This window comes from Falco biarmicus, chromosome 11 (assembly GCF_023638135.1).
Source record: "Falco biarmicus isolate bFalBia1 chromosome 11, bFalBia1.pri, whole genome shotgun sequence".
Classification (NCBI taxonomy): Eukaryota; Metazoa; Chordata; class Aves; order Falconiformes; family Falconidae; genus Falco; species Falco biarmicus.
The window spans coordinates 32,743,478-32,759,675 of record NC_079298.1 but is presented as its reverse complement, the minus strand read 5'-3'; the positions used below and the strand labels follow the sequence as shown (position 1 = coordinate 32,759,675).

General features: G+C 39.7%; 2 protein-coding genes across 8 annotated transcripts in view; both read left to right on the top strand.

Moving 5' to 3' along the window:
• RABGAP1L (RAB GTPase activating protein 1 like) overlaps positions 1–16,198 on the top strand; it is a 254,822-nt gene that overhangs the window by 85,302 nt on the left and 153,322 nt on the right. The window lies entirely within an intron of this gene.
• GPR52 (G protein-coupled receptor 52) lies at positions 1,581–14,412 on the top strand. 2 transcript variants are annotated; one of them, XR_008824633.1, is made up of 2 exons: positions 1,581–1,723; positions 1,800–1,938. XR_008824633.1 is itself a non-coding variant. In XM_056355838.1 (2 exons), the coding sequence occupies exon 2, from the start codon at positions 3,624–3,626 to the stop codon at positions 4,707–4,709; it is 1,086 nt and encodes a 361-aa protein (XP_056211813.1). In that variant the 5' UTR covers positions 1,581–1,723; positions 1,952–3,623; the 3' UTR covers positions 4,710–14,412. The 2 variants fall into 2 exon arrangements, 1 of the variants encoding a protein (XP_056211813.1); XM_056355838.1 differs by lacking the exon at positions 1,800–1,938 and adding an exon at positions 1,952–14,412.

Sequence of the window (16,198 nt, the reverse complement as noted above, 5' to 3'; positions counted from 1 at the left end):
GGCTTTACCTTTGCTTCTCTTAACATGTCAGTCAGGCTTTCTAACGTCCATTTTAAGACATTTTGGCCCTTTATGTCTCCGGTGCCAACCCCAAAACAGGTGAGGGCAGAGAGGGAGAATGAAGTACTGGTTGCTGCCATGCCTGTGCACACCGTTGTTTGTTCTCTTCCTCCTCCCCCACAGGAGGAGTGGGAAGAGGAGGAATAAAAATTGCTTCCTATTGTTCTGCCTGTGGTATGGAGAGCTATGGCTTAAAGCTGTGCTCAGGGACTAAATTTAGTCATTAAATCTGTTGTTGCAGCCATTTACAGTTCTGAGGTATCGGAGTGATTTTAATTTTTGTTGGTTTTTTCTTTTTTTTTTTTTTAAATCTTTCGATGGAAGAATTTGGAATGATCACACGCCGTTATTGCAAACCACTTTTCCACTGCTGCATTTTCTCTTGCTTCACATTTCTACAGACTTGTCATTCAGTCTTGAGTATTTGCTCCAGGCTATACTCGAAATACAAGATGTTAACCTGGGAGCAGCTTATTAAAATTTTGCCTGTGGTTTGCCTCGGAACTAAAAGAATTTATATGACTGTAGTTTCTAATGACTTAGTTTGTTAAAGCCTTCGATCCCGTTCTTGACATGTGTCTCTTCCTGATCTATAGCCCAAAATACTGTTTCGTGGTTGGTATGTTGGTATCTAAATTTGTTGTTTCTGTGTCAGAGGACGTATGGAGTGTCTGTGTACGATAACTTTGATGATTGTACTTCTGTTGCTGGTTTTTATTTCTAGGCAGCAGAAGTAAACAGAAGTTTGAGTCCTTAATGAGGGAGTAGCAGCATCCATTTGCGTGGATAGCAAGATTAGTTAATTGGGTTAAAAAGTCTGTGCTGTGGGGAAGAATGTGTTATTCACAAGTATTTGTATTTAAACCCATGTTTGCAGCCGGTTGAGGCAATTAAAAACTCGCACAGTGTTGAAACCGCTTGCAGACGAGTTTTAAAATAATCTGCCTGAAGTATAAAAATAATTAATTTTTAGGGGACTGTGATTTTGTCGTTCAAGTAAGACAAGACAAACGTGTGTTAGACTGTAGCAAGTATTTTACCCAGCTCAACATTTGCAGGCACCGTATAAAAGCTGCGTGCGAAATCGGTAACCCGAGAGTAACTTTTGCAGAACATTTTTAGGTAGACGGTGATGGCGGTTTCTGAAATGCTGTATTTCCACCTATAGATGAAATGATCGCTCGCTCTGAAGGACGAGTTGGCCGGGCCGGGGCCGCACGCCCTCGGCATGCTGGCGCGGTGTGGCCCGCGCCGGGGCTGCCGGGGCGAGCACCTGCCCGGCGGGCGGCGGCGGGGCCGAGCGGAGCGGGGCCGAGCGGGGCCGAGCCCCCGCCGCGCTGCGGGGGGCGCCGCCGGGCCGGGCCGGGCCGCGCGCCGTTACCTAGTGACAGCGGCGCGGCGCGGCCATTGGCTGCGCGCCGGGGCCGGGGCCGGCTGTCACCTTTCCAGCGCCCGGCTCGGCTGCAGCGCCCGGCGGCGGGGGGGGGGGGGGGGGGGGGGGCGGGCGGGAGGAGGAGGAGGAGCAGCGGCGGCGGACTCAGGTGCAAGAATCATTCCAGGGGGAAGGAGAGAAGGAATAGCGACAGACGCTCCAGCCGCACCACAGTAACTAGGACTCCCCTGTCAAGCAGTTCGTCAAAGCGGCTGATAAGGATGCGTGTAGGTGAGAAAAATTGCTATATTGCTTTAACAAAGAATTAGAGAAAGTACTAATTATATACGTGCTCTGTTGCTTATAGACGAAGGGAATGAATAGCCGGAAATATTCTGGGATGTTATAAAATCAGAAGGACTTTCTGTACAGCGTGGCGATGCACGACAGGAAATTAACTCCAAAAAGAATGCTTTCCCTCAAACTGCTGCAACTGAATTGAAAATTTTTCTTTCCTAGTATCTGAAATTCTTCCTGAAGACACAGCAAGGACTATCAAAAACATCAGAGAGATTCTGGTACTTTAAAGAGACTTAAAGCAAATGCCAGCATTAATATCTGAATGACCTTGGAGATCATTTCGTGTGGATTCATTAATTTCCACTGCCAGTCTTCTAGTCTCAGGAACTCTAGGATTAAAGATGGTTTTAACATTTTAGGGGCCTTTCAAAAAACAAGATTGTATACAATTAATTACCTGCCTAATGATTCCTGAACTAATGAAGTATTTCCTTAAAACTGAACAGAGGAGATGCTTGCTTTTAGCGTTTGCTTTCTCCGTAACTGTGAATGAAATGAACAAGGTAATGTCCTGCAATTAGAAGAACATTTTTTTTTTAAAGCAGGTCTTTATTATGCCAATCATCTAATAAATATAGAAACCCTACAACACTAAGAAGATGAAGCTGAATAACAGAATAATGGATTAGTAAACAATGGCAGCTTTTCTAGTCAAATCAGCATTTCGTTAGCTTCACAGCAGAATGCAGATGGAAGTTTCTGTTCTCGTTGTATGGGGGTTTGTGAAATGATTCAGGTGTTGCTACAGAGGTGAGCAATATCATGGATATACCTGTGAACTCCTGGGTACCAATCCACTGTAGCAGATATGGCAGAGTTTCCAAAGATGGTTATTTTAAATTACCATTGCTGAAATTAAATTCAAGAGAATTTATTTTGTCTGTGGGGACCTTGAGTTATGCTTCTGGCATTAATAATTGTAATGGACTATAACTGCTTGAAGGAATTGTGAATATTGACATAAGTCTCCAAATTCTATTCTTAAATTATTTTCATTTTTAAATGAATAGACACAATCTTCCTCATTGTACGTGAGATGTATTTTCTTTCTTGGGAGTCAGAGGACAAATCTGCCTTGTCCCCCACCCGTCTCCCTCCAAATAAAATTCATTATTCATACCCAAACAGTGGTGAGTCTATTGGAATTAACCTTGACAAAAATGTTTTCCTTACCTTTCCAATGAATAGCATGGATAAGACGGAGTACCATCTCCTGCGTGGAGCCAGAAAAGACAGTATTAGATGATGAACTTTCTCCTTTACTCTCCAGTCAGTCTGTGATTTAAATTGAGACATTAAAAAGATTATCTCCAGTAACTGCTGCTGGTCCAGGAAACCTGAGCTGTATGGAGGTTCCTCCTTCCCTTCCTCCCCCTCACCCCTCACTCATCCAAAGTAAATGACTTTCTCAGGAAAATAAGCAGTCAGAGATTCCCCCCCCCCCCCTATGTCCTGGGAAATGAATGTGTCTCTTTTGTCAGTTTTTATTTCCGTTATTTCACAGTATCTGTTTGTTTTAGAAGTGCCTTGTGTTTGCTAAAGATTGGTCGAGAGCACTGGAGGAGCTGATCAGTGGCCTTTCTCTTTCTGGCTTTTGTTTTTTTGTTTTTTTTTTTTTTCTTTCTTTCTTTCCTTAAAGCTAAGGTGTGCCAGAGGTGATGCACTGATGCTGAGGCGGCATCAACAGCTATGGGACTGTAATCCTCTCAAATGTAAGCACTGGCAGTGTCTACAAAGAGAGCTCGTGAGACGCTGAAGCAGAGTTTAGCTGCTGTTAAGCAGGTCATCTGCTCACTAAGGCTCAGATTGCAGTGTTCCCTAATCACAAAACATGAACCAGTCCCGATGGATTGAATGGAGGACTCTGAATATGAGCAGTAGTGTTATGAACGTATCTGAGCATCTCTCCTGCCCTCTTGGATTTGGTCACTACAATGCAGTTGACATCTGTATCCTTGAGACAGTTGTTATTGTCTTGCTAACATTTTTAATTATTGCGGGTAACTTAACTGTGATATTTGTTTTTCACTGTGCTCCACTTCTGCATCATTATACCACCAGCTATTTTATTCAGACCATGGCCTATGCTGATCTTTTTGTTGGAGTTAGCTGCTTGGTTCCTACTTTGTCACTGCTCCACTACTCGACAGGTGTCCACGAGTCCTTGACTTGTCAAGTTTTTGGATATATCATCTCTGTGCTAAAAAGCGTATCTATGGCATGTCTTGCTTGCATCAGTGTGGATCGCTATCTCGCTATAACAAAGCCTCTCTCCTATAATCAACTGGTCACACCTTGTCGCTTGAGAATCTGCATCATCTTGATCTGGATATACTCTTGTCTGATCTTCTTGCCTTCCTTTTTTGGTTGGGGAAAACCTGGTTACCATGGAGATATTTTTGAATGGTGTGCTACCTCCTGGCTAACTAATGCCTATTTTACTGGCTTTATCGTGTGCTTACTATATGCTCCTGCTGCCTTTGTCATATGTTTCACGTATTTCCACATCTTTAAAATTTGCCGGCAGCACACCAAAGAGATAAATGATCGGAGAGCTCGATTTCCTAGCCACGAAGTGGATGCTGCTGGGGAGACTGGGCACAGCCCTGATCGCCGCTATGCCATGGTTTTGTTTCGGATAACCAGTGTGTTCTACATGCTGTGGCTCCCTTATATCATATACTTTCTGCTGGAGAGCTCTAGGGTGCTGGAAAACCCAGCACTTTCCTTCTTAACGACATGGCTTGCTATAAGCAATAGTTTCTGCAACTGTGTGATATATAGCCTCTCCAACAGTGTTTTCAGGCTGGGACTGCGGAGACTGTCAGAGACAATATGTTCATCTTGTATGTGTTTAAAAGACAGGGATGCACGGGACCCTAAACCGAGAAAACGGGCTAATTCCTGCTCCATTTAAAGAAAACTGGCTCACGTAATCAAACGCGGAGTTTCGATAGTATTTGCTGTATCTGGAAGCTTGCCAGAAGAGAAATGTTTACCTGAATAGCTTGCTATGATGTTAGAGTGAGTTTAAAAGTGATTGTGGAAAAGGCAAAGGCTGCTGTAAGAGGGGTCACTGAACTTGAATATAGCTCTTGTGAAATTGTGAGGAGAGCAATTCAACAGAGACGCTGAAGAAAGTCAGAACTAAAAATCTTCCAAAGGGCATGAAATAACTACCACATCAGAGGTGGTTCCTCATAAAATAAATAAGTTAGTTACTACCTTACATTTTTCCCCTTGTAGAAAAGTTGTCTTACTATCTTTGTGTCGGAATATACTGTAGCCTTCTGAATTTAAATATATTTAAGAGGAAACAATCAACAACAAAGTAAGTGGCTATCCGTAAATTATATACCTGAGGACTATAGTAGATATTGCAGATTAACAGTCAGCTCTGTCTCTGCTCACATCTTGTACAATTTTCAGTTGTACAAACAATTTGCAATGCATAAAACTTACACTGGGCATGACGCTTTTGGATAAAACGGCACATTTTGGTACAACTTTCATGGGAGCTCTGCCTCTCATTTCCCCTTTTTTTTTCCATGCTATGCATCCCTAGATCCCATCATGTCCAAGTGGTTTAGTCTGAGGGCACCTACGAGGTAAACTGAGTTTCACACCGTTCTTCCTGCAGAAAGCAATAGCCCTTCCTGGCTGGCTGAGTGACTGCAGCTGCCCACATACAATGACTTCTTCACTCTCTCATTCTCTTGATCCTGTTAAATTAGCACACAGTATCGATGTAGTGTCCTTTAGGGTGTACTGAAGCTTTTCCTTTATTGGCTACACAGATAATCCTAATGCAAATATGATAATCGCGCACAGCAGTGTGCCTCACTGCTTAGAAAATTAAAACTAACCAACCCTTATCTTTGGGAGGTCTAAATAGCTTACTGTTGTAGCTGTCAATCCGTTGTGTGAACCTAGCTTGCACATAACTGTATTTTTTTTAGAGAAAACGTAAATCGTGGTCTGTGCCTAATATTTTCATAGCACATGGAATAGGTCAATGCTACAGGATTAAAAAAATTACACTTGCTTTAAGAGAAATACTTCTGTGCTGTTTGTTAGACAAGTGTTCTTGGAGGAGGTGAACAAGACAGTTTAGTATTAAATGCAGGCAAAGAGCTTCAGTATTTCCTTTTGTACTGAACTGATTTTCAGGTCCACTGATGAAATCTTTTTTTATTTTGCAAGGGTGCACATTAGGTTTATGTAGTAAATTGCCAGGGGTTCAGATGCATGCCAATCAATAAAATATTTAAATTACTATTTTGAACCAAATGTAAGTTTCTTAGATGGTTATTGGCTTTTAAAAAAGGCCCAATTATTGGTTATTGGTGCCTTGTAACACTGCACTATCAGTCCTTCTTTCACCAAAATGCATATGTAAAGATCATGCCGATTACTTTTTGTAACGGAAGCTAACCACGCTTGGACACTTGTGGTTTGACTATAGATCTCCTTTAATTATGTATTCTTTGTTCTGTTGAGGTGGTTCTGAACCCCTGTACGTTTTTTAAACCTGTAAGAAAGTTAAAACAATGGAATAAAGTAGTATTATGTTTATCAAAACCAACTTTGGCGTTAGTTCCCTGATGTTATGATCTGTTCTCTGTGAAAGTTCTTTTGGGTTAGGACTCAAGAGCGAACGATTTAAAATCCAAACCTCAAAGCTGCTTACTGGCCATCTTAAACGTTTATATACTGGTTTCTAGCACTGTACAGTCTTTAAAGCAGATTGAAATATGACTTGAAACATTCCTCTAGCTAAGCTGAGCTGTTGCTGACAATTAGCCCCGATAGATATGGAAAACTGAGCAGTATTCTTTGCACGTATCTTGTAATGCTCCATGTCTACAGGAATGTGGCTGCTGCCTTCTTTTGAAAAGTTGCTGTTTATTTCAGAAGGCTCTTTTCGGCTGACTGCTGCTCTGTAAGGTTGCGTAACACCGTCTCTTCTTACAGACATGACTTGGATTCATTTCGTTTTGTCACTATTTTGCCATTGTTTCCTGCTTAGTAGGTCCTCAGCGTGCAAGACTTAGACAAGGAGCAATGAACTATCTCATTTCTCCCAACTCACAGGGCTGGTTTCATACCAATGAAGTAGTTTTATATCTGTGCTCCAGAGCTGGCTGCTCACTGCTTCTGGGTTTTGTTGGCATTCCTGCTAACAAGTTTCTATGGGACCTCCTGAAATTCAAGAAAATTCTTGAATTTGTGAATTTGAATTCTAGAAGATGCTTGAAGTTGAACTAATGTTTTATTAAACACAGCCTGGAGGCAGTAGATGCATTGTTAGTATGGTACTGTAATTACAAATACGTAGAATTACACAGGCTAACTCATTTGTATTGGTAGTGCCTTAGTTGAACCTTGCTTATATAACCTCAGCAAACGGAGCTGATGTCCAGCACCTTGAAGCTTTATTGCCTGCACACGGTAGGTCAGAAGGAGAGCTGCTTCAGAGGCTGCAGCACAAAGTTTACTCGCCAGCCCACTGGCTTCTTGCCCTAAAGGGCAGAGTTAGCAATATGTTTCTCTCTACCATTGTGTTGAGCTTGTGGAGTTGTCAGGCAGAACTGAAGATTTCCCTTTTCCTCAGGCTGTCGTTGGAGGGAGAGAACATAGTAGAAATCCAATACCCTGCCATCATATCCTAGGTTCTTTGTCCTTTTTTTTGTTTTGTTTCTTGTTTTGTTTCTTAAGCATTGGCTTAGCATTGTTGGTGCAAGAATGCTAATTTGCTTGTCTGGACCCTGAATTTCAGTTCCTGTAAAGTCCCATTTCAGCCTATTCTCTGTAAATCTGTGTCTCCTGCTGTCCTGGAATCTGTCAAATTAAACATCCTCAGCAGAGTTAAATACTGCATTTCTTCTTGCTGTTTCCCAGACGACAGGATCTGACCTGGTGGTCAGTCACATGAATTTTTAAATTTAGTAAGAGTGTTTCATTTTTTTTGAAAGTGTTTTCTAAACTCGTGATTTAAAATTTTGTTTCAGGGAGGTTTGTTATTGTTTTACTGATGCTGTCTGAGGATTCCAGCTGGTGCTAAATTATCTTCCAAAATTATGACTGAATGTTTAATGGATTAAAATCTCCAATAGAAATTCCAGTCACCCAGTATGTCATTTCTGATTTTCATTCTGTCGTTACATAAAGTCTCATGTTCTTGTATGAAAATCTGATTAACGAATGAGACTTTTAAAGCTGGCATCTGGACTACATATCCCATTTTCATGTGTCTAAAGATCTTTATGATTTATGAAATACCTTGTAAGTAGGTGACCAGACACTAACTAAAGAAATCAATGTGAAAAAATCATTGTTGATAATACAGTTAATAATAAAATCTCTTCATATACAGATATATTGAAGGAGTTGCTAAAACTTTAGGTTCTTTAAAAAAAAAAAAAAAAGGTAGTGATAAGATTATGCTAAATATTAAATAAAAAGCGTGAAGTGAAGAGATATACCTAATAGGTTAGCAAAACAACAACAACTATATATAAAGAGCTCCTTTGTCTGGTAGGTTATGTTGTGCCATTACATTTCTTTTGAATACTTGCGCTTGTACTGTAACAGAGGCTATGTCAAGGTTGATTGCCTTACTGTTTTTGGAACCTCATGTCTTCAGCCTAAGGAAAAAGTAAAAAACCTGTGTAATGGCAGCAAAAGCACTACCAGGAAAGTAATTTTTTCATAACCAAATTCTGTGTGCTTCCTTATTTTCTGTGAATTTCTCCTTAACGTAACTGTTCTTTAAAGGGAAGGAAAACTGTAGTAATGAAAAGTACAATGCCGTCTTTGTAAAGTTTACTTATTGTCTAATAGTAAGATATTCCCCCCCCCCCACCTGCCCTGTTTCTGCTTAAGAATCTGTTTTGTAATTGTACTTGGTAAAGCGTGAGGTATCAGGCTAGGTTTGGTTTTGTGCAGAATCTTTGTGCTTCCTCCACTGAAAAGTTTGCAGTGTTTTGCTTTATTGAGCCACCTTTCATAGATAGAGTTAATGAGGACTTTTTAAAAATAGCCTTTATATTGTTTTTATGATTATTTTTAATTAGTGTTTGATGACCGAATATCCATAAGCACGCTTAGTTTTCACACTCAGCAAAAATAATAACATGACCATTTTAAGGTAAAATAACTTACCAGTCAATATTAGAAATTGAGGATTGAGAAAAATGTATCAATGTAATGATTAGTTATTTCATTAGCTATATTATATTGTGTATGAAAAATTAAGTTAGACTATAAACAAAAGATAGTTGCAACAGGATATCGAGTTGATGGGAAATGCATCAGTTGTAAGACCATCTCACAGCTGGTTCTCAACAGGAATCTCTTTTATCTTTCCATACTGCAGTTGTAGCCAAACAGATATATCAATTTGTAAGATTTTTGTTTGCTTGTTTTTTAATGTTGGTGTTTGAATGCTGAGGATCTGTGTCTCTCAACCCAAGCTGCTGCTTGTGGTGGGAATGTTGCTTTATCAGACCTGAAGCTCGTTTGCCACGTGCCTGGCAACATGCTGGTCCTGGCGCTGGCTTTGCCAGGAGCAGTGCCAAAGGTTGGGAAGGCCAGCAGCACTGGGGGGGAAGAATGTCAGTGAAGGTGGCAGTGGCCTCCCCAGCCATCCTCCAGGATCAGCTGATTTGCAGACCTTTCAGTTTTATTGTCACTGTCACCAAAAGGATAACTTTATGCCTTGGACTTCATCCCTGCCCCCTGTTACTGCTGTCTCTCTTTAGGCTGTTTTATGGATGGAGTGGTGCATTGTTCTTCTAAACAGCTGAGCTAGATTTATTTTGTTGCGGTTTTTTTGATTAAACATTTTTTACGTATATCATTTGAATAGCAAAACCAAACATTTTGTTAACTTGATGCCGATTAATTTTTGGGCCTTTCTAGAAATCCATCACTGAGGTAGTGTTTTCCTGGTATTTGCAGCATTGCCTGGAACGTTGCTTAAAGGTAGTATTTTCCAAAGGTTACGGTTTTTTTTGCTAAACCAAATACAAAGTTCAGGTAAAATCTGATTTCTGCTGACCCACCCTCCGCCTTTTTAACATAGACATACTTAAATTTTTTTTTAAGCATATACTGAATTTATACATAGATCTCTGCAGCCATTAAGCATTTTTAGTTGTTAACAAATTATTGCAGATTAGTGGGGTGAAAGCGATTTGGAAGGATATTTAAGAGTAGTTTCCTACTCACAGATTTTTCTAGTCATTCTTAAATGAAATTACTCCTTTCTCAATCTGGTATTATGAAAATCCTCTGAGGTCCATGAGCTTTAAGTGCTAAAGGAACAGTATGTGAATGGAGAAGAAGCTGTTAATGGCTCTGTGCCCCAGCGCAGCCTCGGGAAAATACTAAAAACCCCCTCGCTTTAACATCCATAATTTCTGTGGACTTTTCCTTTGTCCAAGTACTGTGAAAGGTAGGATGAGTATAAGGAAACCTTAGTGCTTTCAGCTGCGCTGACAGGAGGCTAGGAAAACCAATTTCGGGCAGTAAAAGTGCCTGGAGTTCTTTGGGATTTTATCACAGTCTTATGCTGACTGCGGTCAAACTTAACCCCCTGGAGAAGAATGTGACAGCAATGCCGAAGGCTTTCGTTTTAATCACCGCGTGAGTCGTCTGAACAAAGAAAAGGTGATTCGGATCAAAGTGAAACTTTGTAAATAGAATGATTACCGGGGAAAAGAGTTTCACTTTTTATATGGGGTATTCGTCCCTGCCTCAAAGCTCCTCAATCTAAATTTGGCAACCAGCAGTATTAAAAGAAGTGACAAAACACCAAGATTTTGAGAAGGGGAAGCTCACGAGATGACAGTGTTAATCATGGGAGGGCATTTCTGCATCCTGACAGCACTGCCTTTTGTTTCTTTATTTTCTTTAAATGAAATAGGTAATGCTTGTTGTCTTTGTTTTTCCCCTTCTTCTATAAGATATTTGAATAAGCACAAATTGTTTTATCATGGAAGAATTAAATTTTATGAAATATTTAAATGAGAAACCGAGTAGTGGTTAGGGAAAGTACAATGGAGCGTTCTTGGGAAAGAACTAAGTATGTTACTTGTGGCACATGTACCGCTTTGAATTTCGTACGCTTTGGGTAGGGAAGTCTTCAAATACTTGTACCAGGTTAGAGTTTCTAGTCCTTTCATGATCTCTCTAGTGTTATTTATGCTTGTGCATGTATTATGTAAAAGTTCTACTTGTGTGACATCTAAATTTGGATTTGTAAATGGACAAATGATTCTTTCCATGATCAGGCAAATTTGTTCTGACCTATGAAAGACACTTGCTGAACCCACAGGTTTTTGGCATTTATTAAGTGATAATAGCATACAGGTTCTCATTAGCTGTTTTGTGGTGAGGAAGCAAATACAGGACCTGTGCATTGAGGCAGAAGAGCTGACTGTTCCTCAGATGGACTGCTTCTTATCTGTTGTATTACAGAAATTATTACATCAGATGAGCCCAGGTGGGGTTGTGGCTTTGGAGGGCCAAATGCTTGAGAGCAAGTGACCTTTTTTTACTTATTTCAGTAGTTTACCTTAATGCCATTCTGTTACTCTATCTTGGTGTTCACATGTATGCTTAAATGGGGATTGCTAAATACAAAACACTTGTGTCGCTTTGGAATATGTATACTTTCCTGTTCCCTGGCAAGATTCGTGTAGGTCTCTCTCCATCCAACATGCCATTGAAACCTCTGATTCATGTTCACTGAGTAAACTCGTGGTGGTTTGAATTGTTACCATTCCAGCAGCAGAATGAAACATGCCTCCCCTCCTCTTCCCTTGGTGTTTCAGGTTGGTCTGGCAGCTTTTTAGCAGCAGTGGGTAGGGCTGTACGGCAGCTGGCACAGCTGATGAGCGTGCATGTCCTCTGCTTGTACTTTTACTACATGGAGTTAATCCTCCAAAGAAGGGGAGGCATAGACAGCTTAAGGCAATGATGCCTTAAACTGCCTCAACAAGGTTGCAGAGCTTTGTTTATTAGGGTTTTTAATGGTAAGGGAATTTATTGTAATTAAAAAAAAAATAATCTGTATGAGTAATGAATTGTTATTAGGTCAAGAACACATTAGTTCTGTTCTTCCTCTATGCCCTCAATAGGGGAATGGGATCTTCATAAGGGAATTTTATTATAATCGGGTAGATTTTGGACACTACAATTTTTATAGTGAGTTTTAATGCAACTATACATATATAAGGGATGTAAACAGTCATATGATGGCAAGGTTTCAGTGGCAGCTTTTCCTTCATTTTAAGGGCTTTGGGGACCACTCTGTGGCTAGAGTTGGATAAGTGCTAAGCATGTACTAAAATTACCAAAGCTGGAACAGCAAACACAGGCTGTAAATGAAGGACCTTTATCCAAAACTACTTTCTCTGTAATACTGGCTACTTAATATTGTCCAGGCAGTATCTTGTGTTGGCTTATGAAGATGATGTATAGAAAAGGAAGCAGTCTAATAAATACAACTACATGCTATCATAATTAAATTATTTTTAAGGTTTTTTATTTTTCAACTCAGGACTTTCGGAGACCATATTTTCTGTGATCTCTTACCTTGGGAACTCGCAACCAATTAATTATTTTCCTTTGCTGGGTGTGCTTTACTTGATCTCTGGCTTTTGGTTTTTTTAAAGTTCAGTTTCAAATTTGAATTTGAAATTCAGTTTTGCTGTTATGTAGACATGTTTTTTCACTTGACTCATGTAAAAACTTTTATGAGAGTACTAGAAAGATCATGTCCTACAAGGGAACATCTAGTCTTAAATCTATACTGCATTTCATTGTATCTAAAAGAAGCTGTTGCTGTACCTTGTTTACTAGATTTCAGGTATCTTGGCAGCAAGCCTCATCAACAGATGACAAGTTCTCCAACCTCTTCTGTTGGGCTGAAATTGCCACTGATTTTATTTGTAAATGTTGCTAACTAAAGACACTCTGTTTTGGTGGTGAATCAGTGTTCTGGATGGAATTTCTGGAGATACTTTTATCTCTTTGATTGTATTTCCTTTGATTCTGGTGGCGCGGCGTAAGAGGGTTCTTGCCTAAGTGCCACTGGAAGTTTTGTCTGTATTATCCCTGTGCATTTGCAGCTCCTTTCTTCTGGTTTATCCTGGCTTGAGAAGCTTTTTTGGGGAAAAGTATGCCTGTGATGGTTGGTCATTGATACAATTGTGCTTCAATGATAATCTTACTTTATTAAATTCACTGCATATTAAAATGTCTGTATTTTAAAAATAAAAATTATAGCAAAGTGCTTTTGTAATAATGGTGTTGATTTTGTTTAAAAATAAGTTTATAGCAAGACAAAAAATGTTTACATTTGGAAAAAAGAGATTTGAAATGTGATATATGTGAGAAATGCCTGTTGATAATTTATTTTGGGAAAAATTTGGATTTCAAGTGGCAGGTGAAATTAGAGGGATTAAATATAAATATTGATTCTGAAGAAAAGCACCTCTTAGTTTTCATACAATAACAAAACGAATTGTATCTGTTTCCTGTCAGGAAGAGGATTTTGAGTTACTGTAAGTTGCCTTATGAAAATCATAGTTTAATGAGCCAAGGCTTACCAAAAAGTATTGAGATATTACTAATGATAAAAATAATAAAGATAACTATTAGAAATCATCACTGCCATCACTTTAGCGTGCCTGGACCTTGGATGCTGGGTGTAATTGGTCCATGGTAGCACAGCTGGAGCGAGTTCCGGGGAGTGACAAAAGAGCTTTCCTAGGGAGAATTAAAAAATCTGTTAAGATTTTTCAGCCTAGAAAGGAAAGGATTAAGGTGCAGGGGACTGACAAGTCTGCAAGGTCATGAATGTCATGGGGGAGAACTGGGTGCGATTACTCATCGTTTTCTGTTCCAGTGTAAAAACAAATTAAATGAAGGTAGCACTATGAAAATCAGCAGTGTCCAGTGACTTGTGGAATACATTCGCAACAGACACTCTGGATGTCAAAAGCTGACATGGGTTACATACTCAGAGACATTCAGGGAGGAATAGTGTATTAAATGCTGTCCTCATGCTTCTGGTTTGGGAGTCCATGTGCTGCAGATTACCAGTGGCTGGCAGACCGTGATGGGGGAATCGTCACAGTATGTGTCCCCTGTTCTTACGCTTGTCCTTAGGCATCTGCTCCTAGTTGCCACTGCAGACAGTGTTGGTACTAGAGGAACTAAGGGCCAACCTCAAGTGTCTGCTCCTACCTTCCTGCTCTGTTCTGTTGTTACATCTTTATTACTTTTCATACGCTAACTCTGGGTATTTCTTTTCATGTTTGGTCTGTCAGGAACTAAGAACACACAATTTACTTCAGCTGTTTTGTTCTGAATAAATTTGTGAGTGAAAAATGAACATCTGTGGCTGTGCATCTTTGTGTGTGGAAGGTGGCTGTGAGAGTAGAAGCGTCAGCAGGATCAGCTGTCCCCACCTCTTCTTGCTCCTGAGGCAAAATACCTTCTGGAAAAGCACCAACAAAGCAGTCGTGAAGGGAACTATATTGCTAGTTCTGTAAATCAAGATTTAGGGGATAAATTTCACTTTTTTTGCAATAATTATAGTAGTTAAGAGTCAGGCTATTATTATAGGCAGTCCACAACAAAAAAGGCTTCTTAATCCTATCTAAATACCGTGATTTTTTAAAATAAAAAGTGATGCTGCAAAAGCAGGAGTGCCTGCCTTGCATGTGGCTAAGCCAGGTACCCCTCCCAAGCTGCAGCTGGCTCAGCAGAGGTCCAACAAGACCTCTACTTTATCACACTGTTAGAAAATCTGTGCTATCATACCAACAGGATAAAAGATAAGGAGATCACTAACAGTGCAGAGAGACTGCAATGTTGTATTCAAGGAGGGACTGAATCGTTGAGAAAATTTCCTTGACAGCCTATTGTGGCTGATGACATAGAGTATGTATGGTAAACTGGTATTTTCTCAAGTATTTCTGCACTCACCACAGTTGACAGCGAAGCTAACAACAAAGTTCCACAGTGAACAAAGCAAGTATCTTAATGAGCCATGATGAGGATTGAGTATGGCTGTGTCGTTCCGCTTATAATCGTCAGCATGTTACCTATTTTGTGAACTAATGTGTTACCCATTGAGAAATAAAACCAGAATTCAAACTCTATATCCATATAACTGGGGCTGATATATTTATAAAGTTGGAAACAGACTGTGGTTTGCTCTGTCTGTCAGTGTATCTCCAAAACTATATATTCGCATTAGGTTTTTTTTCTTATAGAGGAAAGAAGTTCCATCCTACTCCTGTCATTTTGCAATTAGATCAGTTAACACTAGTTTGCCCCTAATGACATTTTCTTGTTTTCTTTTAAAACCAGTGTCAATAGTTATGTTACTAAAATGTGATTTTTTTTAAGGTACATTCGATTCTCTATGCTCAAATCTTTTGTGGTGTTGCAGTTCCATGCACTGCTGCATATTCAGGCTAGCTTGAGTCTTCTTCCTCTTGTTCATGGAAAAGTTGGGAAAATGTCAGGCAAAATTGTAGCTTTGGATGTCAATGTCTAAATTATTTTCATGACTATGTCTTGTTCATTTTCTTATAATAGAATGTAAGTGAACTTGCAGAAAGCAGCAAGACAATTGGCACTTGAATTTTTCTTCCTTATACAATAATTATTATTTGAAAAACAATGTGCTTGTAAAGAAAAACTTGAAATTTTAGGTGGATGTTTAGTTTATACTGTCGGTTTGGGTTTCTTTTTCTGTTATCTTATTGGAAACATTCTTGTTACTGGTAATTTAAAATATCGAAAAATGAAGGTGTAGTCACTGGCAGGCATTTCTAATGTGCTTCATAACAATGTTTGCAGTCTAGAAGTCATCAAAATTTGCCAATAATTTAATCAGGAAGCATTTTTGCCGCTTTTCAATGCAGTAGCTTGTCAGTATTATTAATTACGCACATTTTGGTCCAACCCTTCATCCCAGCTGGAAGCAGAATTCCCATTGACTATAGGGGAATCATGGAATTTTAAGGAAGTTTGGCTTAGTTTTCTGTATTCAGCCTCGCAGTGACATGGAAGGCCCTAAACTTCAGGTTTTTCAGCAAGTACTTAATATAACTCATGAGTGTCTCCATTACAGTAGCAGGGAATGCAGCAGCAGCAGCATTACTAATGAGAACAGAAGTCTCGCGTGAAACAAGTGTGCATCTGTGTTTGTGTGCTGAACTGAAGGCAATATGTTAACATATGTTCAAAAAAGCGCGTTTTGTGTCTCTGTTTAAGAAATACTGCTGAAGACCATGAAAGACAAAAGGGAGAGGATGCATAGCTCTGGTTTGCTATATTGCATTTCATGTTTTCCTCCTGTCCTCTAAATAAGCACATTGA